This window comes from Tachysurus fulvidraco, chromosome 2 (assembly GCF_022655615.1).
Source record: "Tachysurus fulvidraco isolate hzauxx_2018 chromosome 2, HZAU_PFXX_2.0, whole genome shotgun sequence".
NCBI lineage: Eukaryota > Metazoa > Chordata > Actinopteri > Siluriformes > Bagridae > Tachysurus > Tachysurus fulvidraco.
The window spans coordinates 41,495,823-41,518,253 of NC_062519.1; the positions used below are offsets into that span (position 1 = coordinate 41,495,823).

Below are 22,431 nucleotides of genomic sequence, written 5' to 3' on the forward strand. Positions count from 1 at the left end.
CGATGAAACAAATGGTCTTTGAGAGCGAAGGTGATAAGTGAGCACTTGTTCAGAATGTTGCTCATCCGTGATTGGTTGTAGGGAAAAATGTCGGTAGTATGGAGAGACGTCCAGGACGGTTGACGATGTCACTAAAACAATTGTGGTTGCTAACTCGGTGACATCCTGGAGCACATGTTTGTTTTTTTACGTTGCTCACGTTGTGAGTCGGTACGTGTGGGTGGAGCTAAAAATAATGCAGACCTTTTGATTGGCTAATCCTTTGCTCACAGTCTTCCTGATGGAGCAGCTCCACCAGCCTGTTTTCCCCCGGAGTACTCATTCATCCCAATTATTCTTTTCTTGAGACTTTCATGAGGCAACATCACAACAAATATCACTTCACTTTGTAGCTTCCTAAACTCCATCCTCCGATACTTCCGACAAGGATTTTAAGGGCGTACGGTTGTTTGTACGCACCCCTCTTCATTTCGAAGAAGGATTAAAGTTTTGGCACCCGTAACGGCGCAGGAGCTCTTTTTTTAGTGAACGTTTGCTCCCATTCGTTGTCAATTCATCCAAAAACAATCATGCAGCTTCTCGTGTGAAGAGTTCACAGAACATTTTGAATTTTTGAGCAGGGGCAGACACGCGATCGGCACTCGGCTACGATCCTGACATGAGATAAGAGCGACAAACATTTAAATCAATACTCCTGTGATTTTTGCATAAGCATTTAATCTCATGCGACGTCTGTTTGCTTGCTTACTTAGTTTGAGGCTGTCAGAATCGTGTATCGGTGCCATGAGTACTCCGAGCGCTGATGTCCGTGTCGTGTCGAAAATGCAGGAACGATGTAGAGGAAACAGGGGACGTGTTTGATGCGGTGTGTAAATACTGCATTTGGTTCGAATGCAGTGTAGTGAATATTTGCATGTCTGCTCCAGGCAAACACAGGCCTACAGTGTTGTTTTTTCGCTCCTTAATCAGAATGGGCCACACTAAATCCACAGACGCTCCGAAACGTCGACTCGCCTCGTTCTTGCTCCGAGCGAATTTATAGGAATAGTATGGACGAGACGTGCACCATGGAGCGAACTGACTTTCTGCAACGAAGAACATCACGTTTCTGACAAATTACCTCTCTGCTGTTGCTATGCTACAAGGCTAGGGGAGGAACTATCATCCTTTTACTGATTAAAAGGAACGCCGGTGAAATCGTTCAGATCATCGCTCGGGTCGGGTGCCGTAATTTCACCGTAAACAAAGGCGTGGCTTATCGGACTGGAACTCGTCACGGATTTTGCACGTTGTCATTGGGCTTATTCTTGCTGAACTGGCAAAGAATTCCAAGCTGTGTCCCAAACCGCGTAATAAGTGACGATTAAGTATCGCTGGTGTACTGAAAAAATACATTAAAAAAACAATCGGGTTTCTGCACACGGATGTTTTTATCATCTCTTTGTGCGTCTCCTTTTTAACATCCAGTCCACGAGCTGCTAGTTTAGCCATTTTAAAACTGGATAAAGATGCAAATTCTACAGTGTGGAAAATCAAATTTCAAACTAAATCTTATTATTCGAGCCCGTCGTCGTCGTCTCCACAGACTCCCTCGCTACGGAATTGGACAGTACAGACTGTGTTTCCAGTTTCCCTCAGGACACACTTGCTGTTTTTTTTTTTTTTTTTCTTCCGTCACCTGGTTGCTAGGATCATCCTCCCTGCGACCGGTTCTTTAATCCTACGGGGGCACGAGGGAGGAACCGCACACAGACAAGCGAATGAGATGTGATGTGCTGCTCGGTGTTAGTGTAAAGGTCACTGGGATCGTTCCAGTTGTGTGGTAACTTCTTATCCCGCATGGGTCGGAGGTCATGAGAACGAATTAGGAACTTAGCGGCCGCTCCGAACGATCCTAGACGTAGCAGAACCCGCTCAATTCGCTCCTGGTTTAAACCCGACCTTCACAAAGACAACCTGCTGCGCTGTAGTATAAATTTTCTTCCTGTCGTCACCCGAATCCACCTTTAAATCCTCCAGATTTATTAGTCAGAAGTCTGACATCCTCATGATTCCACATGGACCGTGGTGCTACTCGGATCTCTTAACGGTCTGAAAACGTTCCTGTGATGTGGCTGGAAGACGTTTTCATTTTATTTAAACGTTCAGAAGAAGTCACTTGGCAGATTAGACCCCTGAGGGAGTGGCACTTAGAGTCGCTGGCACTTTGAGTCGCTGGCACACCATAATGTCTTGGTAGTAAATGTTAAATTGTTTCTAAGCAACACTTTCAGACCAGGAAGCAGATGTAGCCCCTCTCTCTCTCTCTGTCTGTCTCTCTGTCTCTCTCTCTCTCTGTTTTTTCTGTCTCTCTTGCTCTCTCTCTCTCTCTCTCTCTTTTTTCTGTCTCTCTCTCTTGCTCGCTCTCTCCCACTCTCTTTTTTTGTCTCTCTCTCTGTCTCTCTCTCATGGCTGGATTCATGGTTCTCAGAGGAACCCGGTGCTAGGAGCTTGTATTATGGAGCAGAGCTGAAGTCTAGATTAAGAAAATAAAAATGGGGGTGTTGGTGTTATCGTATCTGGACCACTGAGATTCCTTCTTGATCCGAAAAGCCGCACCTGAGCATTAACAGGCTGTCTGTCCTTGTCACAGGACTTTAACGAACATCACTTGTGGATCGAGACAGCTGAGAACGAAGCGTCACTCTCGACCATCTAAGAGAATTGGTTGCTCTTCTGTGTCTCGTTTTGTCTCCAAAGCGTCTCGGTGCTCCGGGTGACGTGTGAAGTAGGAGAAAGCTGCTGATTTTACATCAAAGCGAGTTTTCCTTCGCGGTGTCCGTTTAGCGAAGCTCTTTTCGGCTGTTTTTTGCTAAGAGGAAAAACAATGCTGAAAATGACTCTATTCAGCAAGTAATCACAGTCGTTTCCCTCTCTGGCTGTAGCAGTTTAATTAGGTGCTGTGTGCTCGCAGAAAGAGCAGCGTTTATCTGCGACAGCAAGCCTTAAAATGCTGCTGTGGACATAGGCTGGAGGGATAAAAACCCTGTCACCGGATCAATTAATGCACGTTTTCTCGCCAGGGGTTTTTGGCGTAATAAACTATGGACTCGGTGCTCGTAAGATTGTCGGGTTAAATCTCATGTTCTGTTAAAGGTCAGTGATTCAAACCTAATGATTTTAAATGCTAAAATCTTTGGAATCAAAATAAAAAAGTAACTCGATAGCCCTCAAGTTTAAACTTGTTTAATTCAGCTAGCTAGCTTTTCATTTACAGCTCTAAAGCTTCATTAGAGTCCCTTCTTTTTTTTTTTTTTTTTTTTTTTTTTTTTTGTAATTCAGAAGAGACACATATCACATCAGCAAAGCATCTTAGTGAAGGATAACACTGAGGGGAGGTAGAGGCAGAGAGGGTGAGAGAGGCAGACAGAGGGAGGGAGAGGCAGATAGACAGGGAGGGAGGGAGAGGCAGATAGACAGGGAGGGAGAGGCAGATAGACAGGGAGGGAGGGAGAGACAGACCGACAGGGAGGGAGGGAGGGAGAGACAGACCGACAGGGAGGGAGGGAGGGAGAGACAGACCGACAGGGAGGGAGAGACAGACCGACAGGGAGGGAGAGACAGACCGACAGGGAGGGAGAGACAGACCGACAGGGAGGGAGAGACAGACCGACAGGGAGGGAGAGACAGACCGACAGGGAGGGAGAGACAGACCGACAGGGAGGGAGAGACAGACCGACAGGGAGGGAGAGACAGACCGACAGGGAGGGAGAGAGGGAGGGAGGGAGAGACAGACCGACAGAGAGGGAGGGAGGGAGGGAGGGAGAGACAGACCGACAGAGAGGGAGGGAGGGAGGGAGGGAGGGAGGGAGGGAGAGACAGACCGACAGAGAGGGAGGGAGGGGGGGAGGCAGACACACACCGAGCGTGAGGGAGGGAGAGAGGGAGGGAGGGAGGGAGGGAGGGACGGAGGGAGAGACAGACCGACAGAGAGGGAGGGAGGGAGGGAGGGAGAGACAGACCGACAGAGAGGGGGGGAGGGAGGGAGAGACAGACCGACAGAGAGGGAGGGAGGGAGGGAGAGACAGACCGACAGAGAGGGAGGAGGGAGGGAGAGACAGACCGACAGAGAGGGAGGGAGAGGGAGAGACAGACCGACAGAGAGGGAGGGAGAGGGAGAGACAGAGAGGAAGGGAGGGAGGGAGGGAGAGGGAGAGACAGACAGAGAGGGAGGGAGAGACAGACAGATGGAGGGAGAGGGAGAGACAGACAGAGAGGGAGGGAGAGAGACAGAGAGGGAGGGAGAGACAGATAGAGATGGAGGGAGAGGGAGACACAGACAGGGAGGGAGGGGGAGACACAGACAGAGAGGGAGGGAGAGACAGGCAGAGAGAGGGAGTGAGAGAGAGGCTGATTAGGACAAAAATATCATCACAGGTGCACTTTTTTTTTTAACATTTTGCTGTACTGACAACAGCTCTGTCAATCAATGGGTTTAGAATCTCTTACTGTTTTTGTAAAGAAAGGTACCGAGCTGTATGAACATCATGTACAGGGTTCAGCAGCCGCATGTACCATCTATTTAAAAAAAGTCTTATGAAAACAACTTTCTTTAGTTTTTACTTTTGTCGTGAACACGTTTTCTGTCTGTCCCAGATCTCGTGATCGACATGACTCTGGAGTTTTCTGGTGCGATTCGCAGAACCGAGAAGTTCAGAGCCCAAAAACTCGACACGTGTCACGTTTGCAGAAAACTAGCGCAAGTCATTTCCTCTGAGTCAGCAGCGTGTCTAACGCGTTCCTCCTTGTTTGCCGAAGCAGGTTATTTAACACAAACTGGAATACACCGATTCTCTGCGTGTTTTCTCTGAGCTTGTTTAGCATCCGCTCCAGCATCCCTCGTTTATCTATCTTTAGACTTTGAGCTGAAGCTCTGAGAAGTTTATTCTCAGGCTCTCGTTGTGTGTGCCGGAGGTTCATATCGTGTGGAAGCAGGTCGCCGATGTTACCCGGCCTAACAGCCGAGCGTAGAATGTAATCTTAGCGCTGCGCTCGTGCTCCTTTAATTATTAATCAGACACTGAACAGTACACTGAAACCTTAGCGCTTTCATCTGAAGGCTTGTTCAGAAGGAATGGAATTTCACATGCAGATTCGCAGTCCATCAACACCGTCGTGTGTTCATCAAATAAATAAAAGAATCTTCTGACACATTGTCCTTTATGTGTTAGGGCTGGGCGATATGGCTGAAAACCGTATCACGATATCAGTGTGTCGTATCGGTCGATATCGATAATTATTGATATTTTTTATGACCCATTTAAAATAAGGACCAGGAGAAAAATATATTATATTTAAACATTTTTTATTTTAAACTTAACCTTCCTCTGATCAGAATCCCCTCAGTTATTAAGACAGAAATGTCACCAACCAGGAAACCTTCAATAATTATAATGTAAACATAAGTCTAAAGTCACAATGAACACTTAACAATTATCTCTTAACATTTAAGGTGTGACATTTTCTCTTTTATTTACAATTTCCTCACTCGCTGCGGCTAATTTCCTGCTTATCAGTCACCGGTTACCGGTAGCAGGCCAGCACGACACGACGATACGGCGCAACCAAACATGATACTGTTACATGATTGGCTGTTAGCGTGTCACCTACGTTGCTAAGTTACCAGAGAGTGAGTGCCTTTGTTAATGCAACCAAACATGCTTCGCAACCTCTGTTTTCTTCCGACGAAGAATAAAAAATATTGAACGTTTTATCGAACACATTTTTTATTGATATCGATCATCGCGATACATATCGTTATCGTTTTATCGCCTAGCCCTACCATGTGAAATATTTTATATCGTCACAGATATACCGTGATCTTAATAATCCGTTTCTTCACGCATCTAGATTGAAACACACTCTCTCTGTCATTTACTAATCACACTCATCTGTTGCTCAACACCACCTCAGCTTCCTGTATACAGTTTATAACGCTCCGTCTCCATCCGCTTAAACATCACGAAGAAGGAGCTGGAACAGGTGCCGAAGCTCATGTATCGTTCACTGTAACTGTAAGACTCCACGGTGTTTATTCTGTTTCCCTACGTTGGCGTGAAAGGAGAATCGTGGGATATCTTTTATAGATTTAGATATTAATTACAAATACTTGCTCACATTAAGCTTTCGTGCCATTATTTAAAAAGGAAAACAAAACCGTTCAGACTACAACATTGAGGCAAACGATTGTCTGTGAAGAAGTACACGTGCTATAATTTAGCAGTTTTTCAACACGATCGGTAAGAGTGTTACTCTAACTTCCTAAATACGGCTTCCTCTATCGCCATGTCGTCCCTGTGGCACCAATGACGGGAAACAAACATGTCCGTAACGCGAGTGAACACGAATCATTTAAGAGAGAAAAAAACAATCCAGAAGTCATCCACCTCCAGCGTTAGCATTTGATCAGTTATAGAAAATGACTTGTAAGTAAATAACCATTTATTTAGCTATATAACGAAAGCTCCTTATAGAATGAAACTGTGTCGAACATCAGAGGAGACTTTAATGAGCTTCTTGTTCGGTGAACTCGGCCCGACGAACTCGGCGTGTCGTTAACGCTCTTGCTCGTGTGTAGAGAGAGAAGACGCTCAAGGCTTTATCTGTTCGGCGACGCCGAGACGAGTCAGAGAAAGATCTGCTCCGAACGTCCTGCGTTTCCTAGCCATGATTCCCGATAATATCGGAGATGAACAATAACCTCGATTCTTGTCAATATGCTGATCGATCTTACAATCCCTCAATAACAAAAACAAAAAAACAGTGAATCTTTTAAGAAAAATCCAAGAGACTGGTTTACACCGAAATTTAATTCCTGCCGTCAGGATCGAAGCGTTGGTGATTGTTCTGTTTATATTGTTTCCATTGTTTCTACTCTAATCATAGAGGATGCCAGCTCCGATCAGACTGCGGGAGCTGATCCGGACCATCCGGACGGCTCGGACCCAGGCCGAGGAGCGAGAGATGATCCAGAAAGAATGCGCGACCATCCGCTCGTCCTTCAGAGAAGAAGACAACACTTACCGCTGTAGGAACGTGGCAAAGCTGCTGTACATGCACATGTTGGGTTATCCGGCACATTTCGGGCAGGTAAATAAGGACCAAATAAATAAATAAAGCAAGTTACCTGATTTTTACGTCGCTACGTTCGACGTAACGTCAGGATGCTCGAATGTTAGAAACGTGTTTGTTTTGTAGCTGGAATGTCTGAAGCTGATTGCGTCACAGAAGTTTACCGACAAGAGAATAGGGTACCTGGGGGCCATGTTGCTTTTGGACGAGAGGCAGGACGTCCATTTACTCATGACAAACTGCATTAAGAAGTAAGCAATAGACAGGAAGTGAAACACAAAGCGCATTTTTTTTGTGACCGCGGCGTTTCTTCCCGGCATCTCTAAACCCCTGCGTCTGTTTATCCATCGCAGCGATCTAAATCACAGCACGCAGTACGTCCAGGGACTGGCCTTGTGCACCCTCGGCTGCATGGGTTCGTCAGAAATGTGCCGTGACTTGGCCGGGGAGGTGGAGAAACTTCTCAAAACCTCAAATTCCTACTTGAGGAAAAAGGTAAATTTTTAACCGCGTCACGTCGTCCGACACGGTCGGGATTCTCGTTTAAGAACTCTAAGGTTAACCAGACGTTTTGTCTTCGCAGGCGGCGCTGTGCGCGGTTCACGTCATTCGGAAAGTTCCAGAGTTGATGGAGATGTTTCTGCCGGCGACAAAAAACCTGCTGAGCGAGAAGAATCACGGTGAGAGACGGTTTGCAGCATGCCTTCATGTTTATTTTAACGAGCGCTCATGCTTCAGGGTTATTAGAACAGCTTGACTGATAACATCAGGTACTTTTCTTTACCTAGTCAGTTTTTTCTCATACTCAACATACTCAGGTTTATTAAAGTAATGTTCTACATATTTCTCAGGTTATTTATACTAGGAAAAAACTGTTATCGTACCGCTCAAAGCCTCAGGCAACACTTAACTGTGTAGGTGTGTCAGATGACTTCATGACTAACAGCGTCATCTCTACATGTCACGTTGTAGTGATGGTAAAAGGTGTAGGGATGAAACATTTGTGGGTGCACTGCATTGTATTTATTTATATTTATATTTATTTATTTTTTTCTCCTGAAAGTTGACGTTCTGCATATTACAAAATGTGCATGCATAAATAAATAAACAAACAAACAAACTTTTTTTTGGTCCATAGAATTAAGGTTTGATTTTTTGTTTCTTTGTAACGAATTTGTTTTGCTCGTTTGTCAGGAGTTCTCCACACGTCTGTCGTTTTACTCACCGAAATGTGTGAACGAAGTCCCGACATGCTCACTCACTTCAGAAAGGTACGTCTCCATCCTAATCGCTTTTTTTTTTGCATTATTTATTTGTATAAACTGAAAGAAACAAACACAATGTTTTTTTGTTCTCCTGTCACAAGTGGCTCGTAGACGCTCTTAAATTTTCGATGCTTGCTCCGCGTTAGTAATTTTTCAGAGGACTGCTTTCTTTGGAGCTCTCTTTCTCTCTCTCTCTCTCCCCATCTTTCTCTCTCTCTCTCTCCCTTTTTCTCTCTCTCTCCCTGTCTCTCTCTCTGTCTCTCTCTCTCTCCCTCTCTCTCTCTCTCTCTCCGTCTCTCCCTTTCTCTCTCCCTCGATCCCCGTCTTTCTCTCTCTCTCCCTCTCTCTCTCTCTCTTTGTCTCTCTCTTTCCCTGTCTCTCCATTTCTCTCTTTCTCTCTCTTCGTCTCTCTCTCCTCGTCTCTCTCTTTCCCTGTCTCTCCATTTCTCTCTTTCTCTCTCTCCCTCCCTCCCTGTCTCTCCCTTTTCTCTGCCTCTTTCTCCCCCTCTATCCCCCATCTCCCCACTTCTCTCTCTCTCCCTCTCCCTGTCTCTCCCTTTTGTCTGCCTCTCTCTCTCCCCCTCTATCCCCATGTCCCCACCCCTCTCTCTCTCTCTCTCGTCCTCCCTTTCACTGCCCCTCTCTCTCCCCATCTATCCCCCATCCCCCCTTCACTCTCTCTCTCTCGCTGTACCTACCGCTCCTCTGCCTCTACGGCACGCCCCACCTCTCATTCCTCATGACCGTAACATTTTATTTTCTTTAAAACTCTTCTCTGAAAGTTAAAGCTCTCTTCTCTCCAGTTTCCCCGCCCTAACATCTACTTCATATTTTTCTGTCATTTGTCTTCGTTACAATTCCTGCATTGTGTTAGAATGAGAAGGTAAGAGGACATTCTGGTTTCATAGCTGGTGCATGCTCTTAAAGAATCTCACTTCACTGTGCTATCTGTAGACATAGTGTATTATTTATTTATTTTGAGTTGATTGTATGGTTTTGATACGTTCTCCATGTTCTTTATGATTTTTGGTTTGAATGTCATCACAGACCCGTGTGTAATTTGTGGTCCAGTGTTCCACCGTATAGACTAACGAATAACGGCCATCCATTCCGTATCTGTCGTGGCGACCTCCAGAGCACAAAACGGAATCTTTTTTTTTACTCAAAACTAACACAGGAAATTAAATAGAAATCCACACCTTTAATTACACAATCCATCCAGAACAGGTGAGTTCCATAGTTAGATAATCATGACTGACGCATCCATTCGACTCGCTTCTAACCGAATGTGCTGAGAAAATTGTTCCCAGATGATTTTCACCCTCATCGTGTTGATGGTTGCTTCCCCCTCTTTATTGTCATTTATTTATGATTTTATTTACAAATCAGACTTTATGTGTGTGTTGATGTATTTTGTCAGCATCCTGTTTTCCCATCGGATGTTTTTTCCCCCCTCTTTTTTTTTTTTTTTTTTTAAAAGCTGGTTCCCCAACTGGTGCGAATCCTGAAGAACCTGATCATGTCTGGATATTCTCCAGAGCACGACGTGTCCGGCATCAGCGACCCCTTCCTGCAGGTAAGCACCACCCGTTTATATCAATATTGTAATAAACTCCATCCTACTTTAAAGGTGGGGTCTCCGTTGTTTGAGAAATGCTTCAGAAAACAGCGTCGGGACGACAAACTAAACAAAAACAAAACTAACGTGTAGCCAATGAGCAGAAAGGGGCGTGTCTTGTCGATATGGGCGGAGAGAGTGTTCAGTGCGCATGTGTGACATTAGCAGAAAGCAGTTTTAACATTGACATGGAGGGTAAAAACAAAGAAAGAAAGTGAAGAAAGGCTTACGATAAGGCAAGAAGTAGGACGTGTTAATATAGGATCAGCTTTCCAGCACTGGAGAGAACTGAAGGAGCGGGAAGGCCTGCGATGGGTCGCCGAGGGACTTAAGTAAAGTTGGCTACGTATTAAATATTACATAAAGTTAGCCGTATATATTAAAAAAACATTTCTCCCAAATAAGTGTTGTAGTATAATTATCAAGACATCTGTGATTTGTGTGGCGAGTTTGGTGACAGTACAGTGTATTACAGTGAAGTTTTAGTATTCGCTCTTCTGGGTTTTTCACTTTATAGACGGTTCCTTGGAATCTGTCTCTCAGTCGAAAATTGGGTTGTAGCTGCCTCTCTACATTACTACGATAGAAAAGAGGTGTTATTTGTGTAGTAACAGCGTTTAGCTCAGGAGTTATTTACTCGGGGGAAACTCCGACCTGTGAATATGTGGCCGACTTTACTTAAGACGCCGAGGCGCTTTTTTCCTTCTCGATAGGTGAGTAACGTTGGTTTTGCTTTGTTACACAGAACTAATATATGCCTTTGTCCTTTACATCATTATGCTTGTGTGGCATTTTTGCTTGTTTGTTTATCTACAATCGTATTGTTCTTCCCTTCAGCTATGATAGACACGTTTCTTTCTGTTAGTCGCCCGGGTTACGTATGTATGTGTGGGCGGAGCTATCGGTACAGGGGTGGGACCCGTTTGGGTTAGGGGTGTGTTTGTATTGGTGATTTTATATGTCAACATTGGCTTTCAAACAACGGAGACCCCACCTTTAAGTAGCCATTTGTGTAGCATAATTATATTATTATTCTTAATTTTATAATAATTACAGTATAATTGTATAATTTAATAACAATTCTCTTGTTTTTAAACGCACCAAACCGCAACATGTTCGTTTCAGGTCCGGATACTGAGGCTACTGAGAATTCTGGGAAAGGGTGACGACGACTCTAGCGAAGCTATGAATGATATCCTAGCACAGGTACATCACTTCCCTACATCTAATTGTCTAAAGTTTCAAGTTATTTGTCCATGTTATTTATGGGTTATTTATTTGTTATTTATTTTTTTCCCCCTGTAGGTTGCAACAAACACAGAGACGAGTAAAAACGTAGGCAACGCAATCTTGTATGAAACTGTTCTGACTATCATGGACATCAAGTCAGAGAGCGGATTAAGGGTGAGTTAAAAGTGAACAAATCTTTCATCATTTTTTTTGATTGATTTGAGTGTGATGCCTATTCCATTTATTTATTTATTTATTTATTTATTTATTTATTTATTTATTTCTAATGCAGGTATTAGCAATAAATATCCTGGGACGTTTTCTTCTCAACAATGACAAAAACATCAGGTAGTTACTGCTCACCTTTATGATGAAAAGAATAATTATGGACTGCTATTTTCTCATTTTTAAATGACTTTTTGTTTAAAATTGATTTTTTTTTAAGATTTCTACAGCCAGTAATAGCTGCAGGTAGGGTTGCCAAGTTGGCTATTTGTGCACCAAATTCAACTGGACCATAGCAGATGCATGTGTAGAGTTTTTTTTTTCTTGGCTAGTTTACAAATAGTCTTTTACACCGATTATCAGTGTATATTGATATTGTATAGTGTGTTTTTAACTGTTGTATAATTTAGAAGGTTTTGCAGATTACTGCAAATTAAAAATATATATATATAATTTAAATAACAAGAAAAAAAATCAAGGTCTGTGGGTTTTAAACAGACATGGCAACCCTTATCACTTTCAAATCACAAAGAATTTCTTTGCTTTTTGTGCGATATGTTCGGACGTTATTTTTTTCCCTCCACACTTCAGATATGTGGCACTGACATCCCTACTGAAAACCGTGCAGACGGATCACAACGCAGTTCAAAGGCATCGGAGTACCATCGTGGACTGTCTGAAAGACCTGGACGTCTCCATCAAAAGGTACGCGCTTACTTGCAGTCTCATTACTACTGGGAGTAGCTCCGGCTCCGATTGACCTCCGGATGTTCGGTCCTCCTCCACAGACGTGCCATGGAGCTGAGTTTCGCCCTGGTGAATGGGAATAACATCCGAGGGATGATGAAGGAGCTGCTGTATTTCTTGGATTCGTGCGACCCGGATTTCAAAGCCGACTGCGCGTCAGGGGTCTTCCTGGCTGCTGAGAAGTAAGGCTGGGGTTTGTTGTCCCTTTGAAGATTTTCCTGTGTTGAAAATGCTGATTTCGTACATTCACAGGAAAGCCACAGTGGAGTCCAAAATTATTGGCACCCCTAGGTAACAGTTGATTTCTTTGCGCCCCCCTTATTCTCTGGGGTGCCAAAACTTTTGGAATCATCTCCAAGTTTGCTTTCAGATTCTCTCCAAAAAAAAAAAAACCTTGCTAAACCTTAAATCAGAGGTGCTGTGTGATGATAAAATGAGTGATCCATCGTCAGAGTGAGACTCTGTTGACACATTCATTTCTGACAGCATGACCTCCGATGTTAAAGGAACTGAAAACTACCTCAGCTTTGTTTTTTTTGTTTGTTTTTTTTTGTTTGTTGTTTTTTTCCTTTGTCCAAAACTATATTAATATTTACACATATTTAACCATTATTATATATATATACATTTTATCTCCTCCAGATATGCCCCCTCCAAAAGATGGCACATAGACACCATAATGAGGGTGTTAACGACGGTAATTCACTTTCTCTTTGGTTCTTGTCTGGTGTAATAGGTGGGCAGATGAAGCAGATTTATCCTGATAAATACGACTTAAGGAGACCATTGCAGAGAAACAGAACACTTTTAATTAAGTGGAATAATCTATTCTTGCTTTTTTTTTTGTAAGTGTATGTAGCTAGTAGCTTGATTTGGTAATCCCATACACACGCTACGCGACAAAAGCGACTTGTTCATCGTTAGCATGAACACTACAATAAAGTCTAATTAAAATTGGGGTTTAAAATTCAAACCCTTTCATTCCTAAATGTTAGTAAGTAAGGAATTTTGCTCCTCTGTTACTGCATTAATATTAGCAATTCGTGCAGCGATTCGTACGAGCTGTTGAGTGATGAGGCTTCAGAGTGATCCATCGACTGACAGCTAGAACTGATGAGTTCGTTAACTCTGACAGCAGCTCTAATCCTGTTTTCGAAAGCGTTAGAGTTATTTGTGTTACTGCGGTTTGTAAGGATGCGGCTTGGTCGTTACAGGCGGGGAGTTACGTCCGAGACGACTCCGTCCCGAACCTCATTCAGCTCATCACCAACAGTGTGGAGATGCATGCTTACACGGTACAGAGACTCTACAAAGCCCTGCTGGATGACATCTCACAGGTGAAGCCTTTTTTTTTCTTTTTTCTTTTCTTTTTTAACGTACGCGTCGATTTTAAGATCCCGTCGTCTACCGAACCTCCACGTTTCTACATGTCGAATGAATATTTACCTTCTTTTGCAGCAACCTCTGGTGCAGGTGGCGTCCTGGTGCATAGGAGAGTACGGAGACCTGCTGGTGTCAGGCCAGTGCGAGGAGGAGGAGCCCATCCAAGTAAATATTACACCACTCCATCTTTTGGACTCTGCCTGTCAGATTCGCTTACGAGCCGCGTTTGCAGACGACGACGTTCTCCGGGTTTGAACAGAATTAGTGTCTTCTTGAACTAGGAGGGATTCAAACCAATTTCGGGAAAAGGTTTAAAGGAATAAACAATTTTTTTTAAATTTTATATAAATGAAGATATTGTTAAAGTTGTTATAAAAACCCATTTGGGAAAACGCACTTCTGGAAGTCAGGAGCTTCGGGAATCGTTTGAAATGCAAACTCGCATAAGTTTATTAGTTTTTCGTTCATTTATTATTATTATTATTATTATTTATTTATTTTTTTAAATACAAGACTGATTCCGGGTGCCATTAATGGGAGTCATGGTCGGTGAAGCCGCGATTAAATTCATATGTGCTGTTACATTCTTCTCTATCCTGAAAGTGTAATGTAGCCTAATGTAGTAATGACGGTGTACATGTAGGTTAAGTTCAGCACAATCTCTTTGTAGTATTTTGGAACCAATTTTAATATTGATTATAAATAGTAAGCTCACAGATTTTGATTTGTGACACAGTTCATGCAGAAAGTTTTACAAGACCAGGCTTATCGGCGTGCTTAACATCGCTGTGTATAAATTAACTTAAACTTTTTACATCTGGAAATCTGACGGACAGGGATGCGTCGGCTCTGACGTTCTTGCTAGCGAACGTTGCGCACGTGAGGGACACAGCGAGGGTTTGAATAATAATACGCGAGCTATTAAATGTTTTTTACATCCCTGTGGTTTTTAGTTGCTAAGCTCTTGTGATGAGATTCGTTGTAAGTAAACGTCTTTGGAAAAATATTTGCATGTGGATTTTTGCCTCCGATTGATGAAATTTCATCCCTCAGGCTTTTTTCTCTCGCGTTAAAATGTCAGCTCTGTTCTTCTGCTCGAAGGTTACAGAAGATGAGGTCTTGGACGTTTTGGAAGGTCTTCTCGTCTCCAACTTGTCCACCCCCGTGACCCGAGGTTACTCCCTGACTGCCATCATGAAGCTGTCCACTCGTTTCAGTGGTGTGAAGTAAGCAAACCTTTATACAGTTATACAGGGTTGCGTTAATACATCACCCGTTTGTGTAACGGTTCTCGTACCCGTTCGTGTGGGCCCCCCCCCCCCCCCCCCCTTCCAGTCGAATAAAGAAAGTGGTGTCCATATACGGCAGCAGCATCGACGTGGAGTTACAGCAGAGAGCTGTGGAGTACAACGCACTTTTCAAGAAATACGATCACATGAGGTAAGAGCCGGGCGATACTCACTTTCGCAGGCTACATGAACGTGGAGGAGGGAAAATGATCACAGTTGATAAGAGAGAATTAGTAATCGATCTTTCTCCACATCAGCGTCTCTCTCACTCTTACTCTTCCACCCTTTAAGGCCGGCCTTATTAGAGCGAATGCCCATCATGGAGAAAACGGCCACTAACGGCCCGACAGAGATCGTCCAGACCAACGGAGAGACGGAACCTTCTGTGCTGGATACAAAACACCCCCCAAGCATCGTTCAGACAAATCAGGTGAGAAGGCTACAGGCACGGATCAGATTTCTCTGTCGAGACTCTCTCTGTACATTCAGGACAAATGTATATACTTATTGTCCTGGGATTCAGGAACTGCTTAATATCTGATGAAGGTTTACTAATACATAAAGACACATTGCTTTCCATTAGTCGCCTGGGTTACGTATGTATGTGTGGGCGGAGCTATCTACAGGGGTGGGACCCATTTGGGTTAGGGGCGTGTTTGTTTTGGTGATTTTATATGTCAACATTGGCTTTCAAAGCTCAGAGACCGCACCTTTAATGTTACAAGCGCTGAATTATTTACAATTATAATTTACAATTATTATATATACAATATTGAATTACTTATTTTTTTGCTTTGTTCCTGTGGTGTTTTGCAGGCAAATGATTTGTTAGACCTTCTCGGAGGTAATGACGTCCCGGTGATCCAAACAGCTCTGCCCACTAAACCGGCATCGGCCGGCGGAGAGCTGCTTGACCTACTTGGGGATCTCACTCTCTCTGGTTGGTCATCGCATTTTTTTTATTTTTTTTTTTTTAGATTTTGACCTCATTTTGTGCGGTCAGTACGGTATAATAATAATCCCCCCTCCCTCCGTAGGTGGTCCTACCCCTGCCCCTGCTCCTTCTATGCCCGTATCCCAGCCGCCGTTCCTTCTGGACGGTCTCTCCACACAGCCGCTCTTCAACGACACCGCAGCAGGTGAGCTCGTCGGCAGAGTCGCACCATCCTGCGCCAATGCTTTTGAACCGGAGTAATTGAAGGTGTTTTTGTTTTGCAGCAATTCCCCCGATGATCGCGTACAACAAGAACGGCTTGAAAATCGAGTTTACCTTCGAGAGGTCCAACTTGAACCCTAACATTTCAGTCATCACCATCCACGCCTCCAACTCCACAGAGGCAGAGATGGCCGACTTTGTGTTCCAGGCTGCAGTACCAAAGGTCCATCTCCTAAACACGCTCTCTCTCTCTCTCTCTCTCTCTGTCTCTCTCTCTCTTTCGCTCTCTGTCTCTCTCTCTTTCTCTCTCCTTCTTCCTCTCTCTCTGTCTCTCTCTTTCTCTCTCTCTTGCTCTCTCTGTCTCTCCCTCTCCTTCTTTCTCTCTCTCTTTGTCTCTGTCTTTCTCTCTCTCTCTCTCTCTCTCTCTCTCTCTCTCTCTCTCTCTCTTTCTCCCCCCACCCCCATCTTTCTCTCGCTCCCTCTCTCTCTGTCTTCCCCCCACCCCCATCTCTCTCTCCCTCTCTCGCTCTCTCTCTCTCTCTCTCTCTCTCTCACACACACACACAACACAAACTTTTTTTTATCATTAATATCAGCTTCCTGTTTCTTAAACACATTCTGCTTTTTTTTTTGTACCGTAGACGTTCCAGCTGCAGCTCCTCTCCCCCAGCAGTAATGTAATCCCTGCACTCAACCAGGGAAGCGTCACACAAGTCATCAGGGTTCTTAACCCACAGAAGGTAAGAACACTGTTTATAGATTTTATTCTATTTACTGTCTAACTTATTATTCACTCGGACTGTTTATCCATACAGCTGTCTTTAGTCTAACTTTACCACAGGATACCGATCACCGTATTCACGGTCATTTCTCTTCTCTCGTCTGTATGAAGGCACTTTGCTGGCTAACTATCCCGACAATCATTTTTAATCTAAGTTAGATTTGTATGTATATACAGTATTTTCCGCACCATAAGGCGCACCGGCTTATAAGGCGCAGTCTCAATTACGGGTCTATTTCTGTACTTAACCCATACATAAGGCGCACCGTATTATAAGGCGCATGCTAAAACATACGGTCTACAAAAAAAAGGTAACGGAAGCAAAACAGCGAGTTTAGTTGAACTTTATTCTACTATTTAACAACACACACATTATTTTTTTAATCTATCTTCTCACACAAATCCATCAAAGTCCTCATCTACTGTGTCTTCTTAACTTGGCGCAGTACATTTTCTTGCTTCCTCCACTTCCGACCCATAGATACATCGATGTTGAATTCTTTAAGCTGCTTCATTCCCATTTACAACCACGTAACTGATAGCCTGTAGTTTGTATTGTGCCTCATAAGCATCTGATTTTTATTGCCGTATGGCAAACAAACTTAAGGTGCATTTACCGCCACCTACTGGACTGGAGGGTGGAGCACATAATGGTTAGGAAGAAACAAATGTTGTTTTGCAACATACCGGTAGTTATACTGTACCTACCGGAGGCGTGGCGAAGGTAAGCGTACGTACTGTATGTATTACGTAATGTCCTCTGATTGGTTTATCGCTGCCAGCGTACGTAGTGTATGTATAACGTCCCTGTGTCAGCGGGAAACTGTCTGACAGTCAATCAAGCGGAGCGCTTACTAAAGTCGCACAGCAACATTTTTACAGATTTTTGGAAATCTGTGCACACACAAGGCGCACCGGGTTATAAGGCACATGGCCGATTTTTGAGAAAATTTAAGGCTCTTAGGTGCGCCTTATAGTGCGGATAGTACTGTATCTTAGAACGATTCTATTGTAGGTGACTCGTTCAGAGAACGTGTTTATTAAGGTCTGCTAAAATGACCTAGTGCCCGATTCGAGTTTTTCACTCTCATTTTTTTTTATCCGTCTGAAACGTGCCTCTCTAAAGGTCCGATCGTTTCTAAGAACACCTCTGACTCCTGACTGCTTTTACGATTACAGCAACAGCTGCGAATGCGTATCAAGCTGACGTACAACTGCAAAGGTTCTCCTGTTCAAGACATGGCCGAGGTCAACAACTTTCCCCCTCAGTCCTGGCAGTGATCGGGCTTCATTCGATCTGTAACACCCGCCACACACACACACACACACGAACCAATCAAGGGAACTGTGAGCTATGGAGTGCCCTTCCTCATCTCCTACCCACCCCCTGTGACGTAACTGCACATCGCTGCCCTGGGGTTGCATGGGAAATGGAGAAATCTTCCCAACACACACACACACACACACACGTATACACACATGATGGCGTGAAAACTATAATTATGATGACAATGATGAACCTGTTCCCTTTTATTATTTTTTTTTGGTCTTTTTATTTTTCTGCTTCAGAATGAGCACATCACTTCTCTTACCTGCTCGCACAGAAGTATGCGGTTTAGTACGTACACACACACACACACACGCACACACACAGCTTGCCCTGACCCTTGTCCTGTCTACATGGAATATACCACTCTATGGTCACTCTGCAGAGGAGTTTTTTGGAACGAGCGTTTGATTTTTTTTTTTTTTTTTCTTCATGTTTTTAATCTTAGGCTTTCTTTTTTTTTTAATGAAAGATTAACAAACAAAAAAGTTAACAAAAAGCTTTAAGCACTTTTTTTTTTTTTTTGATTCATGTTTCGGAGTTGGTTTATATAACGGGCATTAAAAAAAACAAAACAACAAAGTCGTCAGCTTTACTGTTCGTCGATCACACACAAGATCCGAAAACCGAATAATGGCGCACGCTTCGCAAAGGTTTTCCGTTCACTTCACCCCAGTCTTCATTACACACCTCGGCGAACACCTGTGTGTGAACCGTACAATATTTAAATAACGAGATCGTAGGTTTGAGTCAGAGACGGCAATATCAGGGAGGATGGCAGCACTTGCCCTGCGTTCACACTAACGTGCGACGAAGTGACGTTTTCTACGTACGTGCGCACGACCCGGAGCTGCGATTTTGTCAACAAGCCACTTTTCGTAGGTCTATGCAAATTAGGAACGAATCGTTTGTAAATGCGTCCAATTCAGACGAATAGCTCGCATCGTTCCTCAGGCGGACGTGACGTGAGGCGAAAAGGTCCCACATTTCTACAGTTTACTACTTTACTGTTTATAAATAACGAGATAAAAATCCAGTTTTATCATATCCTGTCATATACATCACGTACGTATAAATATCTATACAGACTGAAAAAATAAAGCTCGGAAGGAAGTAGCAGAGATCGTCAAAGCCTCTGAGTGTACGTAGCAAATTTGGCTAGCTAGCTTTGCTAATAAAAGCCGACAGCGTAGCTAGCACAAAGTTGAGCATAATTTAAAAAAAAAAAAAAACTGCTAGCTTTAGGTTGTTTTCTATAGCTATCGGCCACGTACACACAAACGATGAACACGCCTGACCTTTTTCCCGTTAGTGTGAACGTAGGTTTGTCTAAACGCAGTTCTTTCACAGCATTCACACGACACTTTTTTTTTTTCCCGGAATCTCCCTCGTCTCTTTTAGTGTTTTGTCACCATACAGATGTATCGACCGACATCGTCGCCGATCAGAAGTCACCATTAGTCAAACATCGGTGCAGTACGGAGACAAGTCGAAGTTTTACACTGTACATGAGGTCCATCGTGAATGTAGTTCCATGCACTGAATTTTTTGTTTGTTTAGTTTATTGTCGGAGGTGATTTTGGAAGTGGGGAGGAAACTCCGTCGGCTGACTTTAAAGCATTGTGCCTTTTTTGCCATTACGGTTAAAGCCGAACCGATCGATTGGCTGCTTTCTGAAATCGGAGGAACGTTTATTTCGTTCCCTGGCGGATGTCCAGGACGCTGACGTAGGTGCGTAAGTCTGTGTGATTTTCCTCTTTCTCAGAAAAACATTGGAAGCAGTAACTTAAATACCTCGTCTTTATCGCGCTTTTTTTTTTCTTTTTCTTTCTCTTTCCTTTTGAAAAAGCATCCAGGTGATATAATGAGGCACGTCTAAGGGAGTGGAGAACGTTCGTGTCTTTACAAAACACACGGCTAACAGCTCTTGTCTCCTCTTACACACGGATAGATCGAGCAGATCGAGATTATTCTTTTTTTTTTGTTTGTTTGTTTGTTTTTACACAAAACTCAAATTCATCTTTTAGTTCAGTGACCAAATCAGAGCTATAACTTATGTCTTTATGTTTGGAGAAAACAAAAATAGTAGTAAGTTTGCATTGTTACCTGATGATTATTTGATGTCTTGGGGCTTTTTCTGTACATATTGAGGGCTTTTAAGATGCATCTATCCTTTTCACCGTTTATTTTTCTTTTTAAACATATCGACCCTTTTCTAATCGAAAATCCTACACAGTAATCAGTCTAATTTAATTACTTCCCTGTTTGATTGTTTATTCAGAAGATTTAGAAGAAATGTATTATCTGCTGCCTGTATATTGTATATAACTGTAAAAGATGACGGGAAGAAAAAAAAAACAGAAAATGAAATAAACTCCAGTTTGAAGACCTGTGGCGAAGAGTTAGGGGGCTGTACATGTATACAAGTGTAAAGAATCAAGAGTCTGCATTTCTTTTTCTTTTTTTCCTTTTGATTTTGTTTCGCTAATCACATAGATGGCGGTCAGAATGTTGGCGGTTTGATGCACTACTGAAATGAGGTTTTGCAAGATGATGATGATGATGATGGTGACGTATATATACACGCCGCATCGCCGCGCAAACCCTCCTCATGCTTAGCTTTCTATTAACAGCTGTCCTTCAGGTCACTGTTGACTATCACTTTTTTCACTAAAATACGTCCAGATCTATATTTTTGTTTTCATAACTTAATCTCAGTGAAACATGCACTTTTTTTTTTTAACATCAGAGGGGATTTATTAACATTGCACTCATTTCTGTTTATACTCTGAGTCACAAGTCTCTGAGGAGCGGACTGATAGAAGCTGTTACTCATCTTAAATCAAAAAGGGGAACGGAGAGTGGAGGACGAATAAAACCAGGCCCTAGGCTGCTTTTTAAGGCTTGTTCTATTCACTCTGTGTGTGTGTGCGCGCGTGCGTGTGTGTGCACGCGTGCGTACGTGTGTGTGTGTGTGTGCGTGCGCGTACGTGTGTGTGTGTGTGTGTGTAGAGAGGAGTGTCCAAGCTAGAGTGACTTGCCTTCCTGCACCTTTACCTCCCCGTTCTGTTCTTTTGGTTTATTTTATCTTGGCTGCAGCTTTTCCTTTCGACTGCATGTGAAAACCCTGATTGTAAATATTTGTCATTTTTACTCTTTCTGTAAAAAAAACAAAAAACAAAACAAAAGAACTTCCTGACGATGCAAGAGAAGATGCGAGTCTCCCCACCTCTGTGTGTGTGTGTGTGTGTGTGTGTGTGTGTGTTTAACATTAAAACACCAAGCGTGTCCTTTAACCCCGGTCAAAGCGCCATGTATCACACACTCGGATGTTCCTCTCCTCCATCTGAATCCCCTGTTCTATTCAATAAACAAACTAATCAACACAACTTTGATCTCTGCGAAGCTTCTTTTTTTATGCTCGCTGTCTAGTCACATCCGAGCGTATGGAGGATGAGGAGGAGGATGATGAGGGCTGGGTGTACTTCATACGTGTTGTCCTTTTTATTATTTCTCTCTGTTTCCCCTCATCCATATGTTTGACATGCTGAACTGAATCAGTGTCCCGTGTCTTCTCAGAGAGAGAGAGAGAGAGATGGACTGAAAATACTTCATGATGATGAATGAAAAAACTTGTAATCTACTACATGGGATATTTTAGACTTATGCTGTGTATATTTGTCTTTGGGTTGGAGAAAATGACCAAGAGAAATAAAAAATAAAAAATCTAAACTAACATTGTCGTCGATTTTATTCTCATTACTTATTATTTGTAAAATTTACTTAATTTATTCATTTATTTATTTATTTATTCTTTAGTCATTTTATCTGAATAAAATTCATTATTATTCATTTTGTAATCAACTTTTTATTAGTACTTTAATATTATCATTAGTTCAATTTTTATTATTTTTAAATCTTTGTTTTCATGCTATTAGGATTAGGAGTGCTCCTGTTGTTAATAATAATAATAATAATAATAATAATAATAATAATAATCAGTAAAGTTAACTTGATTTGATTTTTGGTGGTATTCTAATTTTAAAATTGTATTACTCTATTATTATTTTAATGTTTGTCCTATTTAGGTAATGTTTATTCTTTGTCATGATTACTTATACTTAGTATTTCATAGTTTATTATAGTAGTTAATATTTATTAAAATATTTATTATAGTAGTCTACTATTTCTTATATTTATTATAGTAGTCTATATTTATTACTATTTATTATAGTAGTTGATATTTATTAATTACGTTATTTATTGTATTGATATTTATTATAGTAGTCAATATTTATGA

General features: G+C 42.6%; 1 protein-coding gene across 3 annotated transcripts in view; it reads left to right on the top strand.

Annotated features, from left to right (window-relative positions):
* The window catches only part of ap1g1 (adaptor related protein complex 1 subunit gamma 1), a 24,253-nt gene extending 2,386 nt beyond the window's left edge, over positions 1–21,867 (top strand). Inside the window, exons 2-25 of one of the 3 annotated variants that reach the window (XM_047808022.1) lie at positions 6,925–7,128; positions 7,237–7,361; positions 7,464–7,605; positions 7,694–7,790; positions 8,305–8,381; positions 9,250–9,258; positions 9,856–9,951; positions 11,119–11,199; positions 11,299–11,397; positions 11,516–11,571; positions 12,040–12,153; positions 12,237–12,377; positions 12,838–12,892; positions 13,410–13,532; positions 13,654–13,743; positions 14,680–14,804; positions 14,914–15,018; positions 15,159–15,297; positions 15,684–15,807; positions 15,905–16,006; positions 16,086–16,246; positions 16,665–16,763; positions 17,984–18,125; positions 18,429–21,867. In XM_047808022.1, the coding sequence (XP_047663978.1) occupies positions 6,928–7,128; positions 7,237–7,361; positions 7,464–7,605; positions 7,694–7,790; positions 8,305–8,381; positions 9,250–9,258; positions 9,856–9,951; positions 11,119–11,199; positions 11,299–11,397; positions 11,516–11,571; positions 12,040–12,153; positions 12,237–12,377; positions 12,838–12,892; positions 13,410–13,532; positions 13,654–13,743; positions 14,680–14,804; positions 14,914–15,018; positions 15,159–15,297; positions 15,684–15,807; positions 15,905–16,006; positions 16,086–16,246; positions 16,665–16,763; positions 17,984–18,085 (2,463 nt within the window). In that variant the 5' untranslated portion in view covers positions 6,925–6,927 and the 3' untranslated portion in view covers positions 18,086–18,125; positions 18,429–21,867. Of the gene's footprint in view, positions 1–6,924; positions 7,129–7,236; positions 7,362–7,463; positions 7,606–7,693; positions 7,791–8,304; positions 8,382–9,249; positions 9,259–9,855; positions 9,952–11,118; positions 11,200–11,298; positions 11,398–11,515; positions 11,572–12,039; positions 12,154–12,236; positions 12,378–12,837; positions 12,893–13,409; positions 13,533–13,653; positions 13,744–14,679; positions 14,805–14,913; positions 15,019–15,158; positions 15,298–15,683; positions 15,808–15,904; positions 16,007–16,085; positions 16,247–16,664; positions 16,764–17,983 lie in introns of all 3 variants that reach the window. The other 2 variants (XM_047808018.1, XM_027178446.2) reach the window with 2 other exon arrangements.
* The last annotated feature ends 564 nt before the right edge of the window (positions 21,868–22,431 follow it).